General features: G+C 41.4%; 1 protein-coding gene across 1 annotated transcript in view; it reads left to right on the forward strand.

Moving 5' to 3' along the window:
* nos1apa (nitric oxide synthase 1 (neuronal) adaptor protein a) overlaps positions 1 to 16,465 on the forward strand; it is a 163,947-nt gene that overhangs the window by 108,296 nt on the left and 39,186 nt on the right. The window contains exon 8 of the mRNA XM_070832417.1: positions 10,385 to 10,546. Coding sequence (XP_070688518.1) covers positions 10,385 to 10,546 — 162 coding nt within the window. The remainder of the gene's footprint in view (positions 1 to 10,384; positions 10,547 to 16,465) is intronic.

Consider the following 16,465-nt stretch of genomic DNA (forward strand, 5'->3'; position numbering starts at 1 on the left):
GAGGCTTTGCCGCTGGCCCACTTTCAGGAGCAAACAGTCAGATCCATGAGTGCAGTGCTACAGGCAGCACTCCACTGATGGCACTCTTTCTGTTTCCCTCCCATCATCACTATGGCTGTTTTAAACCCTAAAGTAGTAGCACGGCCTAACGTGGACTGAACAGGTCTACCAGGCTAATGGGCCCAAGGGGTCAGTGTGCCCCTGGTCCAGAGCAAGTTACAGGGCTCAGTTAACAGTAAGGATGTCTTTATGTTATGGGAACATCATTTCCAAATAAATGATTAATCATTTCTGGAAAAGAGCTATGGAAAGTGGTGCTACTGACAGGGAATCTAGAGATTGTGTGACTTTTCAGTGAATAAATTCAAAGTACACAGAGGAAAACAGCAGGTCAGCTAAACATGCAAACATGTGAGATTGCAACAGTATAGAGAAAAACTTTTACCGAAGTAAATGAATGAACATGTACTTAAATAACACTATCAATATATATTTAAATTCTATATTCTAGTTCCTTCTGGGAAACGTCTTGCTAAATGGACTGCATGTATATAACACTTTTAGAATTTGATTAAAATACAAGTAAAACTAGTTAAGCAATTTAAATCAGAACAAGATCAAATCAGAACAGCAGAATATCTTTGCTTGAACCCACAGCTTACGTTTCTTTCATTGATTTCTTATGACAGGTTAGGAGGGTGGGGGGGGCCTTTGTCTCATTATCCAAGTGTCATTCAGTCTGTCCAATACACTGATCTAGTATGAAGTTCACACTTTTTGTCCCAATAGTACCGAGAATTGTTGTTTGTTCTGTGCAAACTTTTGTATTTTCAGAAGTAATAAACTCTGCAGCCTCACTTGTGTAGTTTTAGACTCATAACCTGGTTCGTTCTGTCGAAGAAGGTACTTATATGTTGTGTAGTTGGTATCGTAATATCGATCATGGCTGTGCATGCACAGTGTGTTTCAGTATTCAGTTACTGGTGAAAAGAGGAAGTCTTTTATGTCATGTAATTTATCTCATGCCAAATTAAGGTGGCAGGTGTTAACTCCGTTCACTGATTATTTTGTCTGCTGCTTTGTTTTACAACATTTGATGTTCTTTTTTCAATAATCAGCTCATTTAAATGGATGAAAATGAATGGTATTTGAGCAATTGATATGCAAAACTGACATTATTTTCCATTTTAAATTCTACGGATGGACCGCATCACTATCAAACACCCTCCAAACATGACCACAGTGTGAATGTCTTGCTGCCAAAGCTTGGGCAGTCATTGCTTTTATCCGGTGAGACCGTAAACATCCTGAATGCAGCTTTCACACATATGATTACTAACCCTGCCTCAGGACAACAGTGTGATGATGACACGAAGACTCATGTATGATTGAGGAAGGAGGTGGAAGCATGAAGTGAAGCCTAAATGTGAAATGGTAGAAATCACATTCTCTGTTTGTGTGTGTGTCAGTCTAGCAAAGATACTGCAGCGCCAGGAGAAGTAACAAGAGGTTAGGCGTGGAACAGCTACCTAAAATGTAATCGATATGTTTTTGCAGTTTGCTCACACAAACCACAGATGCTGCATGTGACTGTGAATTGGAGAAATAATTGCCCAAAAAAGGCTCTCGTATGCAGTGTGCTTAATGTGGGCAGTCACAAACGAAAAAATCTTAGGATTCATCCAAATCTCTACTCTATGGAAGCCCGTTTCCGCCAGTGAAAAAAAAAAAAAGATGAGATAAAAAGTCATAATTACGAGATAAAAAGTCGAAATTATGAGATAAAAAGTCATAATTACGAGATAAGAAAGTCATAATCACGAGATAAAAAGTCGAAATTACGAGATAAAAAGTCATAATTACGAGATAAAAAGTCGAAATTACGAGATAAAAAGTTGAAATTACGAGATAAAAAGTCATAATTACGATATAAATAGTCGAAATTACAAACAACGGTACAACTGAAGCGCAAGCGCATTTCCTTTCTCGTAATTTCGACTTTTTATCTCCTAATTATGACTTTTTATCTCGTAATTATGACTTTTTTTATCTCGTAATTATGACTTTTTATCTTGTGATTATGACTTTTTATCTCGTAATTTCGACTTTTTATCTCCAAATTATGACTTTTTTATATCGTAATTATGATTTTTTTATCTCGTAATTTCGACTTTTTATCTCGTAATTATGACTTTTTATCTCATCTTTTTTTTTTTCACTGGCAGAAACGGGCTTCCATACTACTCTCATTAGGAGAGTACAATATTTTGTAGGCATAAAGACGTGACTGTGTTTGTCTACTGAAGATGCAGAGGGGGCTTTGGTGGTGTAGAACAATGAGTCTAAGTGACTGGGGCACAAAGCTGACAAGAACAGATCATCTAGTGGACGTAGACTGGAGGCAGTGGACTTCTCAGTGAAGTATGGGAGTTATTTGAGATTATTTTTGTTTTAAAACATGTCTGGAAAGGATCTTATAAAGGCAGAATCAGTCTGGTCACAGACCCTGACCCCCCCCCCCCCCACCACCACCACCACCCACCCCGATCCGCAAGACCAGTTTTTGCCCTGTAGCCGCTACTCACATCCAGAAAGCTTACAAACCCCTGGTTTAGAGTCTCCCTCTATCCTGCACCCTTTCACCCAGAGCTAACAATAACATCCACTTCCCCTCAGTGTTAACTCATGACCTCAGCCACACACACACACACACACACACACACACACACACACACACACACACACACACACACACACACACACACACACACACACACACACACTGAACACTTGGCTGTTTTCTCTGGTTGTCTCCTCAGCAGCCTTAGAGGACAGAGACCTATCTTTCCAATACTCTTCGCAAACAAGCAGGCAATAAAAAGGCAGCCCCTCATCTCTTCACTCACTGTAAACTCAGTGGCTTTGTGTGAGAGAATCGCCTGACCCATCTGTATTGGAGAGACGAGGTACGGGGACTGCTTCCCCTGATAGCCTTGAGGTCTGATGATTTGAATTCTTTGTAGGTTTTTGTGTGTGTGTGTGTTGACTTGTACAGTTGTGATGAATGAACTTCCAGGATGCCAGCCAGTGAGGATCCACAAGGCCTGTTGCCCAAATCCTGTCATCATGCAGGGCTTAGCATTTTAGCATCTGTGCACATCTGCTTTCATACATGCAAATCTGGTAATAAATGTTTACCTGGATTCACCCCATGTAGGAGGCAGTTCAACCTGAGCCTCACACATGGGGATGTTCTCCTATGAGCTGTCAGCTGGTGATGGACCACACGGAGTGACCTTTTTACCTGTAGGCAGAGCTGAGTCAGTCCAGGATGGATCAGGATTTGGGGACGGGCTGAAAGGGTCGTCTTTTCTGAGTTATCAAACGATCGCGGGCTTTGTTTCGCCCCTTCTCTCCTTCTCTCTCTGTGTCTCTATCATTTGACTTTCCACTCCACTCTCATTTTGTGCTGACGTGGAGTATCTTTTTTTGTGTTCATGCCAGGAATGTTAAAGCATTCATTACAGAAGCCTCCCGTAGATGATTTAGATAATCATGTGCCACTCCACTTCTCAACCAGAGTTACAAAATCTTTTCAGCCGTTAAATTCTGGGATGCATTGCAGCCTTTGAAGATAATATGGACAGTTTAACACCCTTCAAAACAGGGAGTGCCTAATAAGTGTGCATGCAATCAGGCAGTACAAACTTTTATTAACACGTCTGAGTTTTACTCAGTCTGTTTTAACACAATTTACATATTAAAAATGACATTGCTTTGTGTCTTTAACTCGAAAGACAGAACAGTTAATGTTTTATTCTCTAACAATTTCACAACTAACACCAGGGGAATCTGTGCTTATTAACTCTGCTCAGTTATTATTATTATTGTGGTTCTGTTTCTTCACTCTTTCTAGAGGTCAGCTGGGCATCTGAATTCAGAATCTAAGCAGGTTTTCTTTTGTAATCCAAGACTATATGAAACGATTTAACTGATAAATTCAGTACTGAACATCTCAGTCACAGATCCGCTCCCGGGATGGAAGGAAATGTTCTTAGCAAACTATGAGATGGGCAAAAAGTGACATCAGGAGGTTTTAAGGTAACATAAACTGAATTTATTCCAACAGAAAAAGGATTTTTCCATTCAAGTCAATACAAACCCTGTTCGACCAAACATGGTGCAGAAGTCATTTTTCGCTCTGCAGAAGATATATAAATGAAATGACTCTGCGGACACCCATGGCTGCCCTGAATGCTCCAATGCAGAGCAGCACCTCATAGTTTCTATTGACTTTGAAGGAAAATATCTTTCTCTGTCAGAATAGAGATAATGCCTTTGTTACTCTACAGCCTCCTGACAGGCTTCTAATAATATAATATAAAGGCACAGAAATCCTAAATATTGTTGTACAACAAGCTTTAACAAGTTGTGTGAGTGTAGCCTCATGTCGGCGTTAAACTTGAGAATACCTTATCTGAAAGGCAACAGCCGTGCCACGTGATAGTTTGGTCAGCAGCAGATTGTTTGTGATTGTCACCCGATGTGATGAAGATTTGACCAGCGAGCCTGTTCACACCGAGAGCTCCAAAGCAAAGCGATGCTTTGATTTTCTTTCTGTAAGACCTTGTCAAAACTTGCTCTTAGAGAGTATACCATTGTTTAAATCATATTGAAATCGATCCCCATATAATTAAGTAGAAAAAATTGACGATACGTGATGTAAATTGCATTTCACCATCCAAAAGAGATTCAATGAAACAGCTTTATAACCCGCAGGTTCTTGGAGTATTATCAAATGCTTCATATCCCTGCAAGCTGTGCAACCTAAGATAAATGGGTAAACAAGTCAACAAGCCATAATAATTTATACAATTATTGAAATCGTGCTATAAATAAACAATAATAAGCGGAGATGTTATTTCAAATCATCATATTTGTCTAAATAAACACAAAAAAACATAATTATCCAAAGCAATTCTGAATCTAGAAACATTTTTTAGCCTTTGAGTTGATATTTTTATGAGCAGAGTGTAAAGGCGATTTGAGAGAATAGAAATACTTCCTCAGTGCCTACGGTGGTATTTTTGCTTATTGTCACTAATAAGCCAAGCTAGGATGACATGGTTGGTCCCAATAGATACCACGGAGCTTCTAGTTTAATTTGATCCAGCTTTAAAATGGAGCCATCTACACCTGCTGAAAGACTGTGTGATAAGAGCGGTGATAATGAAGGAAGTGTCTAGCAGAAAAAAAACAAATAAATACGGTGAAAGATGCCAAAACATGAGGGGAACTGCAGAGTGTGGTGATTATTCTGTGTGGGTTCATCACTACAAGCTGCTCCTTCTGCATACAAGTACTCATATGTTCCATCATTACTGTAAACATATTGATTATAAAGGCAAATACCTATTTAGATGCATGTAAACATCCTAACTGGGGTAGAATAATCCTGCAATTCTCTGTCTACAGAAAACCTTCCCACAGGGATTAAAGTTCTCAGGCACAATACGGAGTTTTAAATTCATAAAAGGCTCATTTCATCCCTTCTTTCCTGTTCCCAACATGCCTGACTTACTGCCATGTTAAACATCATGCATTACAGGCACGGTTTGATGTCACATACACTACTCACAAAAAGTTAGGGATATTCGACTTTCAGGTGAAATATATGGAAAATGTAAAAAGTGAATGCTACAGTGATATTATATCATGAAAGTAGGGCATTTAAGTAGAAGCATGCAATGGTGATTTCTTCATCTTAAACAATTTATTTGAAGAAAATCTACCAACAGTGGTAGGTATACCACAACAAAACATGTTCAGTGTCTCAATAAATTGGGACGTGGCCAAAGGACGTCCACTCCTCTCCTTTCTGTGACTCTTCCAGTCTCTGTATCACTGTTCCAACCTCCTGATGACACTCTGTGACCCTCTAAGCTCAGTGAACACCTCCGTCTGAGGACTTCCTGTTTGAAGCCTCCAGTGTTGAGGTGCTGCTGATCAACTGTTAGGTGTCGTCTTGGTCTCATGATGTCAGAATGTGAACAGCAGGATGAGGAGGACTGTTTAAATACCAATTCTAACTGAAGCAGGAAATGTATTGGTGGATTCATGGATCAAACCTGTTGTGAATGTTGCTGTTAAGCTTCTTGTTAGAGAACAGCAGCTGGTGCAGAAAGTACTGAGACACTGAACAGTTGGACATGTGCATTCAAAAGTTTAGAGAAGGTCACATTAAGTTCACCTGGAAAGGTGAGAATGCATTTTAGGTTCATCCTGAAATTTCACCTGAAAGCCGAATATCCCTAACTTTTAGTGAGGAGTGTATGTGAAGGTGCAGCAGCACAAGTTAGCGTTAAACAGTCAAACACGATGTGGGCAAATCCTATGAATTGATTTTTTTCATAAATACAGGAAAAGTTAACCCGAAGGTGTCAAAGTTTAATGTGAACGTACTAACCCTCTCTACTGTATTTACTATTATACAATGACTGGTACAGTTGCTGCTACGATCTGATACTACAGGCAGTAGTACAGTAGAGTGATTTCTGAGCCTTTTTCTCGAGAGCCCTTGAAAGTAGTAAATCTGGAGATAAGGCTGTCGGCAGTGAAGGAAGCCAGACCCTGTCTAACATCTTGGTGTTTTATTGCCTCTGTGTGTGAGTGTCCCTGTGTGTGTGTGTGTGTGGGAGGGGCAGCTAGTGTAATCACAGCTGGAGGAAGAGAAATAAAGACTTCCTTTAACCCATGTCATCTATCTTTAGTTTCCTTTCCGTCTCACTTTCCCCTTTCTTTTTTAAAACCCTCTTTTTCTTCCCTAGTTTCTTCCTCGCCTCTTTTGGAGTATAACGAAAGGCTTAAAGATAAAGGGGGACTCCAGCTGACTGCTAAGAACCTGTATTAGCATGTGTGTGTGTGTGTGTGGGGGGGAATTAGATGGTAATAGCGGAGTTTCCCTGTGGCAGGCCAGACTTGAGGAGTTAACATGAGGAATTTCAGTAGTAGGCCGTTTTTCTTCCTCTGTATCTCCCCCCCGCTCACTGTGAATGTTCCACCCTGCTGTCTTCTGTAATTTGCTTTGACTGCGGTTAACAACTTAAGGATTCAGGGGACAGGAATGGATTGTTGTTTGTCACTCTGTCCCGTGAACACGGTACAAAGGGGCTAAAACAGTGTTTGAATATGCAAGTCAACCTAACAAACCACTGTGTGTCTGCATATTTGTACATAAAGCTTCATAAAGTGTTTTCACTTTTTGTCTAAAACTGAAATCTCCTGGTTAAATAAAGGGAGTTTTTTTTGGTTTTTTTTATGACTGGACTTTCTGTATCCCCACACCTGCACAGAAAAAGAAGTGGTGTCTCTCAATAATCTTCATTCACTGAACGTCTCAAACAGCCATATTTTTCTGCCCTATTAAAACCCAAATGACAGTTCTTCATATGCTGCAACCCTTTCTAGCTCTGTCATCCATTTTTGAGAAGGCACTCCAGGCATCATGAAGTTCCTATGAATAATTTGTCATCCAATCCTCATAGCTGTTTGGACGTTTTTTGAAATTCCAGTGATTGGCTCAAGGGGATGCTGTAATTACAGGTCAAAATAAGGTGGCATATTTCAGTAAAGGATTTTGTTTGGCCTAGACCGTCCTGTTTCGTTGACTCTATATATATTTAGGTTGCTTCTTTAAAGTGCTGTTGAAGCTGCATGACAAGATTTGCAACCTCAGTAGGCAGAAATACTCTTGATATAATTAAATCAAGTTCTGAAGTCATTAAACTGCTCAGTCAGTATCTGATCTCTCCTGCAGCTGTGGTGAGGTTTTACCTGCCTGGTGTCAGACCTGTGAACTGCTGCTCCCTCATCTTCCATGATTTCAGGGTTTTAAATGAATGGAGTGAAACAAATTGATCAGTTTGATTAGTAAGCTGAGTTTTAACTCTAGGGAAACACACCAGGGTCTTATGCTGCAGATGCTAAGCTTTAGTCATTTGCGAATATTTCACTTGTGCTCTCTTTTGTTTGGTGCCGAGCAGGTAGCATATATGCATATACTGCTGAAACACTGCTTTCACTGTCATGTAGAGGTTGTGTTCAGAGCCTTGGGACTTTTACATGCAGTCTATGTTTCAGTAAATGAGCTAAAAGAGCCTGAAATCTACTTCTTCCGTTCCCTACCGCTGAGAATGCTTCCTGTGTCCACGCTGCTTGAAAGGCAAACATGTCACCATTTCTCCTCGCTGTTAGTTTGACTGCTGAATCATGTTGTTCACTCTTCCAGTTACTCACCCTTCCCTGTTTGCCTGAGAACGCCTGACACTCACCGTCTATAAGCTAAAACCGGGAATCCTGTTTAGTATTTTTTTTTACTTAGCAGGCTTAGTGTTCAGAGTGCAGTGTGCACATAGCATCTGTGGAAAAAAAGGTGAATGATGTGTCAGTTTAAAGAGCGAAACTGAGCTCATTTTATGTGATCTTACGTTCTTGCTCTTTCCTATAACGCACCCATACACACACACACACACACACACACACACACACACACACACACACACACACAAAGCCACTAGAGACTTCTGCCTCGCTATTCATTACGGGATGACACCAAACAACCTGTCAGCTTGGATAATTTGCTCACATTAACCTAAAAGATCCAGCTCAGACAGGCCATCAGTCACATATTCCTCTCATGGAGAGTGTGTGTGTGTGTGTGTGTGTGCCTGAGCACATGTGCATCATTGTCTGTGTGTTACCAGAAGGTGCTTGAGGACAGACAGATGGCGAAGTGTTTTGGCATCCTTAAGGCAGGTTCAGGTTCAATTTAATCATGTGTCGACCTGCCAAATCCAACACAACTACAGTCACTTCAAGTTGCCATGAATCTGAATCAGTGCACTTGTTTTGCCGCAGAAATGTTTATTCATATGTTTTTATGAACAGTGAGTTCATAGTTTTGGTTTGTAATGTACTGCTGTGGACGAGGACCACAGAAAAAAGCATTTTAGCCACCTAGAAAATTTACCCACAGAGAAAATAAGTTTCATTTTACGCAATATTTAGAATATTTTCACTGCTTTCACTCGCTGCCGTCAGCCAATCTTCTCAAAGGGGAATTGAGGCCATTCTCTCTTTCTCTTCACTCACTTCAAAGCCACCAGACCCCATTGACAAAAACAGTCCTTTTACCTCCTTTTACATGGGAGTTTGCTGAGCCACTGCTGCCCCCAGTGATGAACTAACATGTTAGTTTGGGTCCGAAGCTTTTAAAACACCAAAGTCACACAATAACACAAGCAAACTAAGATCGAGGAAGTGGTAGACTAGCAACTCCTGTTAGGTTTTTTTCTTTTTGTGAAAGAGAAAACTGTCTGAAAGCAACGTAAAGCAGTTAAAATAGTCTAAACTTAGTGTACACTTAAACTGATGTTGACTTTTTAGGTGGTTATAATACGTTTTTCCGCTCCTGCTGTCCACACGACGTTGCTTATTGTTTGTCAGCCTGCTTCTCAAATCTGGGCGACGCTGACCTCACTTACCTCATTCAACCCTACCTCAAGTAATCCATACTGTCCCTTTAAGGAGGAACATTTGCACCATGGCTTTCACGGTGTGTGTGTGTGTTCGGTAAAGGTGCCCTCACTGTATTCCTGTATCCACTGAACAATGGCAGGAAGTGGTTGAAACTGTCCACTTTGGACCGACGGCCAGTTTTCGGTATCTTTCGTTCCTCCCCACTTTTAGATGTTGCTAGCTTGGATTTAATATTTACCCTCAAAGGCCAATGGTGCTGATTAAGGCACCATATCTGCATAACACCAAGATATTTTTGAGTGGTTGAATGATGGAGAGGGCGCAATGTGTGACTGGTTACCAGAGCCTTGAAACAATTAGGATGCTTGATAGCATTAGATGAAGGAGAACTGAGTCCCAAAGCTCATTATTGTTGGAGTGGAGTGCTTCAGTGCTCCTGATCTGCATTCTCAGCAGCGCTCGTACCACACTGGTGCAACTAATCAGTAATTCAACATTTCAAATTCAGATTCTTGTTTTGATGATGACTTGTTCTCTAAGGAGTTTTATTGATGCTGTTTCTTGTCCTGATTATATTTATTTATTCATTAGTCATTTCTTTTCTGTTTTTGTGTATTTGCATCATCAGCCTCGTAACTTCTTGTAAGCAGAAGTTTTAAAAGCTAATATAGTGTAGTTGTGTAGTGTAGTTTTTCTGAACTTACTTTCAGACTGATATCACCTACCTGAAAACTTTTGCTTCTGCCAAACCATTCAGTGTACTTTTTTCTGTCTACCTGCAGAATGTGTCAGTTGTTCTAGGTCACTAAATATGCTGACTTCATCTCTCTCCTCTCCCGGGGTTCAGGCTTCAGAGGAGGCCTCTCTGCTCATGTCCAGCCCCAGGATGCTGCTCCCTGCATCTGGCACGCTGCCCCCAGGTGCCCCCCTGTCTGTCCACCACCAGATCCAGCTGCTCCAACAACAACTCCAGCAGCAACAACAACAAACACAAGTGGCGGTGGCACAGGTGCGTCTCTCCTGCATATACACAAAAAACTGTTGTGAGTTGAATGTGTCAACCAGAGAAAGTAATCAACTTTGAACCAAGCAGTGCTGAAAACATCACAGTAGTCTAAGCATACATAGCATACAGCTGCTGCTTATGACTTCTCCCTTAAATGTCTGTGAAATATACCAAAAAGCAAATATGTATTTTTTTATACCCCACTGTAGCTATATATTTGTCTTTATAGCAGTATAAGAGATGCATTTTATACTTGGCATGTTGCCTTTTGCACACAATTGCTATAATAACACTGTGGTGGTAATCAAAGGTCATATTGAGTATATGATGCCGTGGGAACTCTTGCACCGCTTTTCTGTTTCTCTGCAAGTATCTATATATAGATCTATAACAGAAACAGTAGGACGGGAATATTACTCACTTCTGCGTTCCTTCAGTTTTGTACATGTAAACACACACAGGCGTGCTTCCATACTACTAGAAGACCTACTTGTGCTTCTGTACGTGTCAGTGAGACCACTTTTAAAGTCTGAACCTTGAAGCAGTCCTTCCAAGTTGTGATGAATGGCCAAAATGTCCTGACTGGTCCTCACTATGTAGCACACACACACACACACGTTTAGTAGGTGAATCTCAAGAGGATCACCCAGTGTTGAAAACCAAGAATTTATGCAGAGAGAGAAAAGGCAGCTGTTTCCAGCTGCTTTCTGTCTCCATCACTCAGAGACACACTCCCTCTCACAGGTTAGGCTGAACCTACACAAGGCTACTTTTGAAAAGCTGTAATGAGCTTATATTAAATAAAAAAAAAATAAAAAAAAAAAGTAAGCCATTGCTGACCACACTACCCAAGAAAAAGAAACATGCGATCAATTGGAAAGATCTGGGGATGATTGACAGAGCAGATCACCACCTCCCTGCAATCCAATCTGGATTAGAAAAAAAAGTTAGCACAGAGAGCAGCCAGCGTCAGACATCAATCACCCAGCTTGAGTGGCTGCAGAGGGAGAAGTGAATAGTGACAGCGGTGGTTTCAGGCTTATGAGCTGGATCAACACACACACACTCACACACACACACACACAGTCAGTTTGTCAGCCTACTTGCTAAAGGCCTCGAGACTTGAAACTGTAATTTCACAACTCAGCACACCCTCTTTCTCATGCGCACTCACACACCCCCCACCTGACCCAGAAGTGTCCCAGATGGTTAAATACTGATGTCTCATGGCTTCCAGAGATGGATGCAGGGGTGCTGATTAAACCGCCTGTTCACACTGAACTTAGCTGTTCCCTTGCCTTGACCTGAACAATGTTACGCCGGCTGCTGCTACACCTGACAGCTCACACATTCAGACTGAGCGTGCCCAGACATAAATACCATTAATTATACCACCATGAAGCCAGAGGTCACTGGCCGCAGGCAGAGATACTGGTGTAGATTTTAAAACTGCTTTTGCTCCTGAAAGGAAGGATTTTTTTTTCTAATGTGGGATATTTCACATGAGTATGTGCTACCCCGAGGTGGTTCTCATGGTCCTGGTTCTGACCTTGGCTCTTTTGCCATTTAGCAAGGTTTCCCCAGTGGTCCTGGCTTGTCTAAGCTGATGCAGCAGCTCCACACAGCATCTAAATCAGTTTCCACTGCTTCTCTCTCTGTCTTTGATTCTTTCGAGCCTCATTTGTCTAGTGAGTCTAAGGCCGGTAACACACAGCCACAGTTTGCCTCTGATAACGGTCATAAATAGTCAAATATTTCACCTAATTTCATTATAAATGTCACAATAAATGAAGGGATTCTGTCCACAGAAACGTGACGGGGCCCTCGTGGACGTCCAAGCATATCTGTACATTCTTCCACACACACACTGAAGTGAATCTCAAGAGCATCACCCATTGTTACAAACCAAGTGTGCATCACGAGAGAGAAGGAAACTGTTTTGTGGCTGTTTTCTGTCTCTTTCGCTCTCAGACAAACTCCCCAAATCAGCTGTAATGAGGAGGAGAGCTCACTCCACCACTGAAGGTCAAACACTAGAAAGAACCAAGCTGATTAGTTCTGCTTAAATAAAGCGCTCTGTGGATGAAGACATAGAGGAGGAGAGGGATTACTTGGCTGACATGCCTGCACTTCTTCATATGTGTGTGTGTGTGTGTGTGTAGTGTTATTAAGAGTTCCAAAGTTTGTAGTGTTTTTGAAACAAATAGGCTTTCCCTCGTGTCTCCGCCTCAGTTTCACATCAGAAAATAAACTCACATTGATCTGTTTTCACTTTTCTGGCTTTTTCAAGTGATGAAAATATTTTTTGAACACCGAATGATCAAATTGAATCATTTTGAAGACGGACTTTTCTCTTGTTTATGATCTGACCATCTCAAACAGCAGGCCCCCGCTGATTTGAAGAGTTCTGAGGTGTGAGTGCAGCTCTGCCTTAACAGTGTGTCCGTACAATACCAATGCAAAAAGACACAACAGTGAATGAGACGTGCAGCCAGGAAAAACTGATTTATCTCAGGAAATGGGCATTTTGCATCAGTAATATTCAGCTGTTTTGACTCCGAAACAATCGCATCATAAGCAGCACTTTGATTTAATGAAAATCAGACTCGTTAAATCAAAGCGTGTGTGAGAGACATGAGTATTTGTTATCAGGGTTAGTGCTCACAGCAGTCCGTCATCACAACAGCAGCTAGGGAACAAGAAGCAGGAGCTGTTAGATGAAGAGGTTGTGCACATGGAAGTCCTCAGTGATATACCAGAACATACAGTACGATTAGCTTCAGTTTCATCTCAACATTCAGCGCTCATCCATCTGGACTTGTTAGGTTTTTCCATTTATTCATTCAGTTATTTGTTTTTTCTTTTGAGCTGAAACCTTTATTTGTTAATCTGCAACTATTTAGAGAATTGATGCAACTTTTGTCTCATGAATTGGTTCCAGCCTCCCTGATGTAAGAACGTGTTGCTTATATCTTCATGTCTTTTGATTATATAATGCATAAAAGCGGATCTGGTAGCTTTGATTTGCATATTTAACTGCTTCCTAATGTTTCGTAGACTAAACGAAGAACAGGTTAATCATTATAGAAACCATCAGATTTATGGAAAGTGATTGTTTTTCTTAGTTTGTCACCTGTCGTCTGTACTTTGATCATCTCAACACCTGTATTTCAAAGTGATGTTGCAACATGGCAGCATTTTTTTTTCATTCTCGTTCATCGTGAAAGAATTTTCTTGGATGGGAGATGCAGTGATTATTTTCACTGTTGCCCCTTTTGCACCGATGAAACCAGGCAACTGGAAAAATACTCTTGATGTCAAACCCTGCTGCAGAGCCTGAGCAGAGGTCACAGCAAATGGAGATAAAATAGCGAGCTGGCCAACGCTAATCACAAGTCACTCAGGGACGAGTGGAAGAGGAGATGTTTAATGAAGTCAGGGAAGTGAGGGAGTAAACCACGTTCACTCTACAGATACTCTTCTGTCGCTGCTTAATGAAATTTGACCCCTATCCACGTCTGTGTCTCTCTCTAGCTCGGTTACTGATCCTTCCTTACTCCATTCCCTCCCTTCAGTCCTTCCTTACTTCTCCTGCTTTTGTTTATTCAATACTTCCTTCTTTCTCTTCCTCTTATCTACATTTCAGCTTCCTTGTAATTATTGTCACCATTGTTTTCTCCCTCTGCTTCCCATCCTCCTTCCTACATTTCTTCCTTTTCTCCTGCCACATCCTACACTTTTGATTCATCCGTCTGTCCTTCATTTCTCCTTTTCCCCCTCTTTGCTCATACATCTTCCTTTCATCCCTCTTTTTGTCTCTGCCTGTTTTGACACATTCATTAACGCTCCCTCCCCTCTCCCACAATTTTCGCTTGGACTTCATCAACACTCTTGCGAGTTTCTTTATCACTGCAGCAGCAGAATGATCGTGTCCCCCTCAGTTTTATCCTCCAAAAACAAGATGGAGAAAGACAAACCAGAGTTGGAGGGGTTTCAGATACTTCCACATCAAAGGGACCTGGCGTGGGCAGGGAATGCGATGACGGTAATCCTGTGTGAAGAGTACATCCTCAGCAACCAACTATGCGGTCGCAACGCACAACCAACAAACCTAATCTACTTACACTACAAATGGGAGAGTCACTGTTTTTTAGTCTCGTCTGAAAAGGAAATCATATCATTTAAACGGCCTCATCTTCCCGTTTCTAGCATTTCTGCATTTTTACAAGATTAGGAGGTATTCCACATGTTCAGATTTTTCTTCTTTTATGTTCTCATTTTGTCTCCATATGTAGTGCCAGCTGCTCTTTGCTGTAGCGGTTTTGCAGAACAGTTTCCAGTGATGAGAGAATATTTCTGCTCGCAATATTGCACCATTGATGTTGAAGTTTGTATTTTGTTTTGAGCAGAAAACACACAGTAAAAGCTTGCGTGCACTGGGTGACGGCGGAATCGCTTTTTTTTTTGGTTTAACAAGTTGGCAGAGTGCTTTATGAAATATCAATGTTTTAACAAGAAAACAGTGTGCTGTATGAAATATCTAAAGTTATGTATCTTATGTTGAAATCAGTGAAATAGAGATGGTTTTGGCACTGTAAAGAAAATATGAAAGGAAGCCAGGAAGCAAAACTGTCAAACAGTTGTGAGAGAGGGAGCCGGGAAGAGGAAAATTGTCCTCAGGCACTGTTCTGTTCTGTTCTGGGTGTAGTTTAGAACAAAGAAAGCAATAAAATGGAAGATAGATGCTGCTCCCTAATTAGAGCTTTAAGGAGTCATTTGAGTTGCTTGAAGCTCCTTCAATTTCACGACACTCAGATAAGAGGGCTGAAAACACTGGCTAGCAGCAGGTTTACTACCAAGGGACCACCACAGTGAAACACAAGTGGAGCACCTTTTTAATTGGCTCTTTTGTCTGGGTTCTGCTTTTAGAAAGAGGTTTTAGATCTTCTCTTGTCAGGTTTTAAAAGGAATGTCGGCATTATTGTCTCTAAACTTGTGAGTTGAGGTCTGCGAGTGGGTTGTCAGACAGACGCTTCTGGCAGTCTGGTTAACTGTGTCCATACTTTGTGCATTTAACTGTGATCCCTAGATGTGGTTACACCCGTAATCTAGTCCTATCATACAAACAGAGACAGAGAATTTCCTGCAGACCGCATGAGTTGTTTTTATTAGGGCCCGAGCACCAAGCGGTGCGAGGACCCTATAGAAATGTGAGTAGGAAAAACGTGCAAGGGAGGAAATGTGCCAGTACCCAAGAACCAAGAGGTGTACGGACCCCATAGGCCCCGAGCACGAAGGGGCTGAAAAAATATATGAAATGCAAGCAACCAGGGGGCCGAAAACATAGTTGAAATGCAAGGAATTCTTCTTCTTCTTCTTCTTCTCCTCCTTTTCCCCAATGAATTGCATTTTGGGGGCCTAAACATGCACAAAAACTCATGAAAGTTTGCAGAAAATTCAGTCATGGTGAAAAATTCCATAATGCCCTGATTTTTTAAATTTTTTTATTGCATTGCCCTGAAAATACAGGTTTTACTGAAAACGGTCCATGTCACAGCCATAAAGTGCAGACCAGTGGACATAAGAGAGTCTCCTGAACACGTAGATGTAATCTAAGGTCTATCTGGTGAAATGAGCTCAAGAGAAGTGTTTCTCTCTCCCTCCTCTGTCATTTTAACATGGCAGTCAATGAGGCGTTCGGTCGGTGCTCCCGTCGCTCCGAGGCTCGTGGGACGCGCTGCGTGCGTTTCTGTGTGTTGTGAGTCACATGACTGCGTGTCCAAAGACTTAAGCTACATTTTGAGTGATAAACTGTGACTGTGGGTGAAACGGTTCGGCCAAACCAGCGAGTTAAAGACAAAAGTTTCATGTGATTTTTCCGCTCCTCCACACTCTAGCGATGACGTCACCCACTCTAGCGCG

The sequence above is a fragment of the Pempheris klunzingeri genome, chromosome 6 (assembly GCF_042242105.1).
Source record: "Pempheris klunzingeri isolate RE-2024b chromosome 6, fPemKlu1.hap1, whole genome shotgun sequence".
NCBI classification, from domain to species: Eukaryota; Metazoa; Chordata; class Actinopteri; order Acropomatiformes; family Pempheridae; genus Pempheris; species Pempheris klunzingeri.